Source organism: Sinocyclocheilus anshuiensis, unplaced genomic scaffold (genome assembly GCF_001515605.1).
Source record: "Sinocyclocheilus anshuiensis isolate Anshui unplaced genomic scaffold, SAMN03320099.WGS_v1.1 scaffold4546, whole genome shotgun sequence".
Taxonomy (NCBI): Eukaryota; Metazoa; Chordata; class Actinopteri; order Cypriniformes; family Cyprinidae; genus Sinocyclocheilus; species Sinocyclocheilus anshuiensis.
Window position 1 is genome coordinate 49062 of NW_015544509.1, and position 10944 is coordinate 60005.

At 35.2% G+C, this 10944-nt stretch overlaps 1 protein-coding gene across 1 annotated transcript in view; it reads left to right on the top strand.

Moving 5' to 3' along the window:
- Nucleotides 1-10649, top strand: part of LOC107698192 (opsin-5-like) — a 21366-nt gene extending 10717 nt beyond the window's left edge. Inside the window, exons 2-6 of the mRNA XM_016499156.1 lie at nucleotides 17-101; nucleotides 5658-5820; nucleotides 7353-7480; nucleotides 7927-8261; nucleotides 9987-10649. Of these exons, the coding sequence (XP_016354642.1) occupies nucleotides 17-101; nucleotides 5658-5820; nucleotides 7353-7480; nucleotides 7927-8261; nucleotides 9987-10649 (1374 nt within the window). The remainder of the gene's footprint in view (nucleotides 1-16; nucleotides 102-5657; nucleotides 5821-7352; nucleotides 7481-7926; nucleotides 8262-9986) is intronic.
- Nucleotides 10650-10944: the final 295 nt, after the last annotated feature.

Below are 10944 nucleotides of genomic sequence, written 5' to 3' on the forward strand. Positions count from 1 at the left end.
TGTGTGTGTGTTACAGATGCAAGGACTGGACAACAGCACCTTCCAGTCTAACATCCCAGTGGCTGCTGACATCACAGTGGGCGTATTTTACTCCCTTTTTGGTAAGAGTGAGAATTCATTTATTTTTTCATCTGCATTCTCATCAACTTTGTTCTATGATCCATAACAGAGTTACAGGTTTTCCGTTTGCTTCTATTTAATCCACATATACATCTAGCACTGAAAGCAAGTGTTGACTGCACTGTGCTCTGATCTGATCTTAATATAAGTGCACATGTGTACAGTTCTGCACAGTGTTTATATCTACGATGCTGGATGCTTTTTGACGGCATATGTTTGTTAAACACATGCAGGTGATAGTAAGTGATACAAATTAGGTTTGTAATTGGGAGTTTGTTGGGGGAATTCAAAAAGAAGGAAATGTGCTGTTTGCACATTTGGCTGTGTTGTTTTAATGTTCACTGAAGGAATTTTGCAAATCAGGTAATGGCACAAACAAGCCTGTGGAATTGGGGCTATTTGTGCAATCTGATTGCACTTTGAATGCAGGGCAATTTGCTACAAGGCAACATACAAATAGTACTGAATAAATGGCACATATACACAGATATGCAATACATATATGTATTTAAAAATACATAGAGTGTGTTTTGTCTTTCTACAATTGATAGATGCATTTAACCATTAATTTAGCAATTGCATTCTTAATTAAGTCATTCATAAAATCTATTAAACAGCCTAGCCTTCATCAATCATACTGTTTGTTGATACTGAATGTCTGATATCTGTAACACTGAATGTTTTGTCTTACCAAATACAGTATGCTGTCAGCAATAATTCACTTGCTGTTTACATGCATCTTTTTGATTAGTTTAAGTGCCGACGATGCAGTTGTGTGGGGCTGCACCCATGACCCTCACTAAAAACTCTCATGCACAATGAACATTTAATCTAGCCAACTGTCTAAACTGAATTATACAATCAGTCACTCATGCAGAAGTGTTCTGCTGCTGATTTTTCTTTTTTTATCGCATATGTGCTTCAAATTATACTTTTTAAATATTAACAAATTTACTGAGGTTACAGCCATGATGCACCTGCACATGTGTTTATATGTAGAGAGAAACCAAAATATTCTAATAATTTACTAAACAAATATTCTAATAATGTTACTAAAATCAACTCCAATGATATTAGGAGATAATGAACTGAATTAAATGAAAATATGATATATAATAATAAATAATAAATAGATTATTTTCCCACTAAGCAAAAATGTTTCATTTATAATGTTTACACCTCCAGCCAAAAGTTTGGAATAATTATTATTTGTTTTATGTTTTTGAAAGAAATCTCTTATTCTCATCAAGGCTGCATACACGCACAAAAGATACACACTATACACGCACAATGAATCAGTTTCTGCCGCCATGATCACTAGGAAATGCACACAAGGTCCCTTCTAAATAACCTTTTTCATAAACAGAGGGTGAACTGACTGTAAAGCTAACAAACAAACTTAAAGTTGCTTTCCTGCATCAAATGTTTTGCGGTTTTGATACATGTGTTTTTTGCGTGTGCATACGTATGCTACATACTTTGTGTTGGCTGTGTGTGTGTGTATCATAAGTGAAACTCCACTCTGATGTTTATTCTTCTTCTTCTAACAAAGATCTCTGCAAACATTCTTTCTCTTTAATGAATGCTTGAACTGAATGTAATGCCTAGGCCTGCACACAAAGCTTGAACACAAGTAGGCATTTTCCATGTTCAGATTGCTTTTCATGTGCTGTCCTCAGTTTGCTTTGATAGAAAACGCTGAAGTGTTATAATGTTTCATTTGAAATGCACTGTGGATCTCTGCAGTGTTCATTGATTATTTATGTGAAACAAACTGTCTGTGGAGCTCTACAGAATATCTTACAATCCTCCTTGGTCTAATTATTTTTTTTGTTATTTATGATTATGGTTCCTTGCATAGCTCGCTGCAGCATGATTAAAATAATTAGACATGTGGTTGATGAAAGTGTTCACTTTCAGCATCATAATTACTGATGTGTTGCGTGCAGAAACAATGGAAGTGGATTGAGTGTCAGAACACTTGCGTGCCAAATGCTAACTGGCTTTTTCAATTGGACATACAGAGCACTGACCTTCTTCTTTATTCTGTCTCTCTTCCGTCTCGCTCTTTTATTCACTCACATTGCCTCTGTACCTTTCCTCTTGTCCAATGCATTTCGGGAATAAAAATGCTTTAACAAAATGTGTTTTTTAATTTGCGTTATAGTAACTAAACTAGTTAACACTGCTGTGATGGGGTTAAAATAAAGTTTCTGAGGCTGTGACTGATAATTTGACATATTTCTTTACTAGAACTGCAATAATCCATCTCTCAGCATTTTTTTGCTCTTTTGAAAAGTCTGTGGGATTACAGTAGTGGAGTAATGTGAGAAACATTCATTAGTGGAAGCTTTAGATCAGAGTTGCCCAGTTTTTAATTTTTAATAAAACATTTTAAGTTTTTAATTTGAAGGGCCAAAAATTAAACTGGATTGAGAGCCGAGGGCCAAAAGTAAATGTTGTATTGGATCGGATCAATAAATAAGCAAAAAATTTAAATACATTTTTGTAAATTATTCAAATTTAATCAAATTTAATTCACGTGTGTATGTGTGTGTGCGCATGTGTGTTTTACACAAATGTAAAAAGTTATATATATATATATATATATATATATTTTCTCAGGAAGACGTTTACACTAAAACGTTCACAGCGGACAGAGAACTAGGGACTGGGAACACTTTAAATACACACAGGAGGAGGGGATGACGAGACACACCTGAGATCAATGAACCATCATGGGGAACACCTGGGACAAATTAAACATGGGAAAGGAACACCTGGGGAGCAAGACACAGACAAAACATGGAACAGAGTCTGACAGAAAGCTTTGGTCCACAGGCCTAGTTTGTTCATACCTGCTTAAGATATATTTCAAGTAACGCAATATTTCATCAATACATCAATATTTAATTTCCATTTATTTAAGAAGCCATGTACCAAGAGAGATTAATGTCAGTCAGTCTGAAATGCACCTTGACAGGACCACCCTGTCAGGTTTATTTACATGATCCCTTTCATGGGAATTTTATCATGGTATATTTTATTGATGACAGGACTCAGTGTTACATGCATTACGGCTTATGTTTATCGCTATAAGGTATTAAACCAAGATCTCAGCCTTCATTTATGTGTGCTGTTCCTTAACAGATCACCTCAGAGCATATCTGAAGTTTAGGCACTATCGGTGTAAATCTGATTAGATTTCCTGACAGTATATAAGGCTCATGATCTAAATGGCGATTGCTGTGAAAATTTCTGTCAGATTGCTTAATAGACTACATATACATTTATGATTTAATTTCCACCATGATTTCCATCAATCTAACCAGCTGAGGCAGTTTGTTGTTATCCAATCTGAAGCCGATTTAATAAAACTGAAATCCGACAGGCAAGGAATAAACTGTAATTGTTGTTTTGCAAGTAAAAGTCAGGTTTTAAGCTTTAGAGCCTTAAATTGAGTCTATATGGTATAGAAAAGGCTGAATAGCTAATACAAAATGTCGCCATATAATATCAATCCAAATATTGTTACATCTAAAAAAAAAAAACAGTCTGATCTTACCAAAGTTGGTAACACTTTAACTTTCATTAATACCGGTAAATCATTAACAAACATACTGTATAATGCTTAACAGATCATTAGTTCATATGTTCACATAGCTAGAGATATGAGATGTGCTTGTTAGTGTTTACTAATAAACTTATTAAACATTAATGATTAACATATTGTTATTTAATGTAAATTGAAATGCTTACAAATGTCTTACAACTTTGAATTCATACACTCATGCACTTTTCAAAAATCTACAAATGATTTTAACAGAAATTATACAATGATTAAAAGCTTATTTGTTAACAAATGTCATTTTCTGCTAACAAATGTCACTTTCGCTAACAAATGTCATTAAAATGCAGTTCTTATATTACTCAATGCTCTTTTTTACATTTACAAATGTTGTGGAAGAATAGCTTATTTAGTTATTTTTAGCACTTCACAAACAATTCATGTTCACTAACTCATAATCAGTAATTTGACTAAAAAACTTACTAATTATTTGTTCATGTTTTTGCAGTACCCACTCTAAACATGTTTTCATTGCCTCAACACTTATATTAGTATACTACTATATATCATTAAACAATATATTCCTTGAATCATACATCAACACGAGAAAACAAATCCGTTTTTTTAAAATATATTTGTTCATTTATCAAAACAATGTCATATAAACAGATTTAACTATGTTCCCTTATAATAAGCAAATTGACCCCTGTACACTGCTGACCCCTTAACCAATCCTTAAACCTAACCAAACCACCAAACCTGTCTTTACCCGTATCACACCTCAATAGCAGCAAAAGTCTTGTACATTAACAAAAGCTTTTACTCATTGTATAACATCTGTTAAAATCATTTGAAGATTTTCAAGAAGTGCATGATCATATGAACTGAAAGTTTGATGGCATTTGTAAGCATTTTAATTGACATGAAATAATGAACTTTCATTGCCTCAACACTTATTTTAGTATACTACTATATATCATTAAACAATATATTCCTTGAATCATACATCAACACGAGAAAACAAATCCGTTTTTTTTAAATATATTTGTTCATTTATCAAAACAATGTCATATAAACAGATTTAACTATGTTCCCTTATAATAAGCAAATTGACCCCTGTACACTGCTGACCCCTTAACCAATCCTTAAACCTAACCAAACCACCAAACCTGTCTTTACCCGTATCACACCTCAATAGCAGCAAAAGTCTTGTACATTAACAAAAGCTTTTACTCATTGTATAACATCTGTTAAAATCATTTGAAGATTTTCAAGAAGTGCATGATCATATGAACTGAAAGTTTGATGGCATTTGTAAGCATTTTAATTGACATGAAATAATGAACTGTTAATCATTAGGTAAAGTTTAATATGTTTATTAGTAAACATTAACAAGCACATTATCTCACGTTTCTAGCTATTTGAATGCATATTAACTAATGATCCGTTAAGCATTATGTAATGTTTGTTAATAACGAAAAATGTTACCCATACTGCTGTTAACGCTTTCTCTGAAAAGCTGATGGTCAGGTGACGTTCAACATAAACCCCATTGCTTTTATTCTCCACACACCGGCTTGCATGCAATGTCTGGCAAAAAGAACATTGGGCTAAAGAGAAAATTACTTGCTTCGAGTCGTTAGCTCAAGTTCAAGAGACATGACAAGCATAAAGTCAAAGTATCGTTTCAGCTGTTTCAAAACTCATGTTTGAAGTATGTGCAATTCTAAAAACTCCTGAGGGATCCTATCACTACAAAATGCTAATTCTCTTCCAGCTTTTGGGACTACACACTGCACTGCCAAATATCGTTTCTACAACTCTTCAACTTTTATTAAGAATTTATAAAGGAGAGTGTGGTTCAGTTCCAATGTGTCGGTGGATGAAAAATTAACTTTCAGAAACGATCTTGTGGAACTTATCACCACATCATATACCACAAACTCATCTTACATTTTTGGACTTGCAGGTGTTTGTTCGCTCTGTGGAAACAGTATGCTGCTGTATGTGTCCTACAAGAAGAAGCACCTCTTAAAACCAGCCGAATTCTTCATTGTTAACCTGGCCATCAGTGACCTGGGCATGACCCTCAGCCTCTACCCCCTCGCGGTCACCTCAAGCCTCGCACACAGGTACCACAAAGAAATACAACTCCAAAAGAAAAAAAAGACAGGAAAGAGCGAGGACAGTTATTAAACCAGCATGCAAGCATTCCTGTAGTGTAACTGCAACAGCAGGACCTTGATTCAAAGAGATTCAAGACCCCTACATTTTTATATTGGGGGTCCTTGGATTGTCTGAGTCTGTAAAGGTTTATTTTTTTCTTTGCCTTCCCTTTCTTTCTCTTGCTGTCTCTCCATATCCTACATACACATACCGTATAGCTGTCACTTCACTTCAGCGCATCATGTTTCCAAGGCAAAATGGTTCATATAATCAAAAACAACAAGGCACACACACATTCAGTTCAGTGTTCCATCAAGAGGAAACCGGCCGGTAAATGCAAAGATGATGATGTGTGTAGACATGGAAAGAATACAGAAGACAGACCGAATCCAATGGCTCCTATTGCACAGAGCGACTCTGTGTCACAGATAGAGCACATCTCGCACATAAATCCAGACCACAGCCATCAAGGTTAAATGTCTCTTTATTCCAGACTGTGGTTAAGAATGACAATTGCAATCACTAGCTTGTGTGACATCATGCTGTATTTGAAATGTAGGCATGAAGACACACCTGAATCCTTTACAAAAGGAGAATGTCCTTTATAGGGATGCCCTTCAAATGATTTAGCATACATTTGTAGGGTATGCGATTTCAAGACAGCGGAAAAAAATGCAACTAATCATGTAATTGTGCGTTTCAAAATAAATAGGCTTTTAAACTTGATACCCATATCTTTTGTTGTGGACATCAGGGGATGTGTATCCAATCAAACTCTATGACATTTTGGCACTAATTCATCTCTCACTTGGTCATGTGGATAGTACTGAGACAATATTTAGTCCATATTTGTTAGGCTGGTAAATTACAATGTACTGTTGTTTATGCATTTATAAAATTAAGTTTTCAGTCTGTCATTTGAATGTATGTATTTGGCAGATTTATGTTTTTATCCAAAGATTTTTTTTTTAAATGTTTCCTAGGAATTAAACCCTTGACCTTGTAGTTGCTAACATCGTGATCTACCAGTTGAGAAACAGGAATGCTATTTCAGAAATTTCATATATTGTAGGGCTTATGCAGTTAATGGTAGTTTTAATAAACGTCAGTCCTTGAATTTTTGTTGAGATGTTGTATGATAGACATTTTAATGTGGTATTTTTTGTTCTATTTTATTGAACTTTTATTTTTATACTTTCTATTTCTTATTCCAAGTACTATTTCTTATTCTTATGATTTTAAGCTTTTATTTTGCTTTCTCCTTATCATGACTATGTACAGCAGTTTGAATTACCACTTTGTATGAAATGTGCTAGATAAATAATCTTGCTTTGCTCTGTCTTAATATAGTATAGTGGCACAAGTGAAGAAGGCTATTATTAATTTGCATGGTAAAAATGATGATTTGGCTGACAAGAATGCTAATTGAGGAGGGCTACTTTGCAAAGAAGATCCTTTGATCTTGCTTGTTCTTACTGAGTGCTGTTTCTATTTGCAGATGGCTTTATGGAAGGACAGTGTGTGTGATCTATGCCTTCTGTGGTGTTTTGTTCGGGATCTGCTCTCTGACCACTCTCACTATACTGAGCACTGTTTGCTGCCTCAAAGTCTGCTATCCACTTCACGGTACCCTACATTATATTTTCTGTTATGTTAAATAAAGTCTGAAACTTCACAAGTGAAAATGCTTTCATTTAGAATTTACTTATTTATATATTTGCATAATATTTATATATATAATAGTGATGTTTTGTTCCTGAATGAATCTTTATTGGTTAGGTTGAGAGAATAATTCAATGACTCACTCAGTCACTTGTGTTGCTCCTGCATGAATTAGTGCTTTGACAAAATGATAGAATGAATGATTCAATGACTCACTCATTAAAACTCACTTATCTTTAAATAAAATTAGATTTTTATTTTATTTTATACCATATTATTTTGTATTATAACACTGATCAGTTGGGTTGAGAGAATAATTCAATGACTCACTCATAAAGATGGTCACTTGTGTTGCTGCATGAATTGAAGTGTTTAAAAGATCTTTAAAATGTATATGTGTGTACCTGTAGGTAATAGGTTCACTTATGAGCACGGTCGTGTGTTAATAGCATGCGCGTGGGCCTACGCACTTGTGTTCGCATGCTCCCCCCTCACCCAGTGGGGGCAGTACGGTCCTGAACCCTATGGCACAGCTTGCTGTATCGACTGGGCCTGGTCCAATCACGACTCAGTTGCTCGCTCCTACACCTCTGTGCTTTTCGTTGCCTGTTACCTGCTGCCGTGTGGCATCATCATCGTCTCCTACACACGCATACTGCTCACGGTCCGAGAGTCCCGCAGAGCAGTGGAGCAACACATCTCAGCGCAGACGCGCATGGGAAACATCCAGGCCATCATTGTGAAGGTGCGGTGTTATTATTTATTTTTTTACATTTTTTCTGTCTTTTGACAAACATCCTTTAAATGTAGTCAATATTAAACCGGCAATGAAAATAACATTTTTGTTGACGAGAAAAATTAAACTAAATATTATATATATATATATATATATATATATATATATATATATATATATATATATATATATATATATATATATATATATATATATATATATATATATATATATATATATATATATATATATATATATATATATATATATATATATATATATATATATATATATATATATATATATATATATATATATATATATATATATATATATATATATATATATATATATATATATATATATATTATTTTAACCCCCCTTTTTGAACATGAAAATGCATTATCTGAACTTAATGAATGCCTTGGAATACAGACCTACGGTTGGTCTGTTTTTAAAGAAAACAATCAGCAGATTATTGCTGAAATGAAAGCATTTAAAAAAAAAAAAGGTTTATCCGAAAGAAAATGTACTGTAGTATTTTTTATATTTTATGTCAAATAAATATTTTACAAAATATTTTGGAAACTAAAATTGCTATAAAATCAAAGCCATATGTCTAACTAAGTTATGTTCTGAATTTGAAGTTGATATTACAAAAATGTAGGTTCCTGTGAGATTTGTTTAGGTGCTATAACAAAAATAGCCACCGAGTGACATTCAAACTCCACTGAATTTTTTGTATGCATTTTCCTGTCAAAAAATGTATACATTTCTGCCACAATCGTACTTCTATCACAAAATAACCACCAAATATAGAATCTTGAGACTCAGACCTTTCCAACAATATGTGTTTTGTCAAGATTATAAAAACGTTTTATTGCAATAAATTTTGTAATGTGACTCTTGACACCATCCATTAGGGGGAGGAGCCCGCATAAAGGATTTAAAATACCATTTCCATGGTAACACAGTGTCCGATCTCAAAATGGTTTCAGATTATATCTAATTTAAGCTTTCAAATGATATCTAATTTATCCTCCTGTTAGAGGGATGCTAACAGTTCACAGGTTAAAATTGCATATATTCAGCGGCTTAGTGATTTGGGGGCCCTAAGCAAAATCCACTGCACTTTTAATGAGAGGATTCGTGAGCTTGCAGAGCTCAGCACTGGACAAAAACTTTTGAGCAGTAAGTGGATTCTAACTTAAACACCTTGCGTTCAGAAAATCAACAGATATGTCTGTGATTGGTTACATTGTTCAACGCTGCAAAACACAGTGTAAATATAAACATTTGACACTCTCCAGAACACAAATACACACTGGAGCGTTTGCCAAACGATTCATCGGGGCCCTAAGTGGCCACTTAATTCACTTATTGGTTAAGTCCACCCCTGCATATATTGAGTACACTACTGTAAGACCATGTTGTATTAATGCAATAGCTTGATAAAGGTCCGTGCTCTCTTTTATGATCAATTCAATGTGTTCTTGCTGAATAAAAGGTATGGGTTTCTCTCAGTAAAAGTCTTGCTGACCCAAACTTTCGGACGGTAACATATATAACTAACTAAAATATGAATAAGTAGGATATGGATTTTTGATAGTGTAAGAACAGCTGCCAAGATGTGCCCAAAAACTCCTTCTTTAATGTTAGAACTGATATACCATGATGGCTCTCATGAAGTACTGCATAACATCTCTATCGTGCACTTTCTCTGTCTTTCTCCAGCTGAGTGTGGCGGTGTGTATAGGATTCTTCACTGCATGGAGTCCATATGCACTAGTGTCTATGTGGGCGGCATTTGGCCATTTTGAGGACATCCCGCCCCTGGCATTCGCCATCCCTGCAGTTTTTGCCAAGTCCTCCACCCTTTATAACCCTCTTATCTACCTCTTGCTCAAACCCAACTTCCGCCACCTCCTCTGCAAGGACATGCGCTCCCTGCAAGGGGTTTGCATGCACCACTGCCTGTGCCAGTGTTTTCCCCACTGGAGCCACCGCCCATCGCTAGCCCTCAGTCTGCGGCCCCTGCGGCGTCGAGGCCAATCCATCTCAGAATCAATGGGGGGGCCTGTAGGTCTGTTTCATTGCCCTTGTGAGAGGTGCAACGACCCGTTTGAGCAGTTTAAGCACTACCCACGCCGCTGTCCTGTCAACGTGAACACTGTGCAGTTGTCTCTGCAGGACAGCACCGAGCTCGAATTGGAGCCGGAGCCGGAACAAGAACCTAGAGTGATAAAAGAGCGCAAACCAAAGAGCCAATCAATTGAGTGTAAGAAGTCTGTGCGGGTGATCGTGAGGGGGCGGAAATGTTCTGAGATTGACAGTCTGGAGATCACCTTGGAAACAGTGCCTGCTCACGGCAAAGCTGCCAAAAACGGCAAACTGTAACACCTGAGCCTATGCATGGGTGTGTGTTTATACGCAAACGGTGCATGTGTGTATTCACTTGTCTCAGAGGGGAGTAAATTGACTTTCACATATGCCTCAATTAAGACTCTGACAACAAATTACTTTCTGAACAAAGTATTGTGTGTGTTAATTTGTCTGTAATGGAGTGCAATGATTGTTTTTTAAATTCATTTTTTGTAAGAAAAGTTTTCTTAAGAACAACTGACACAATATTGGTGTTTTTTTAACTCATTGAATTTTTAAATTAAGTGTTATTCATGTCTTATAGCTACCT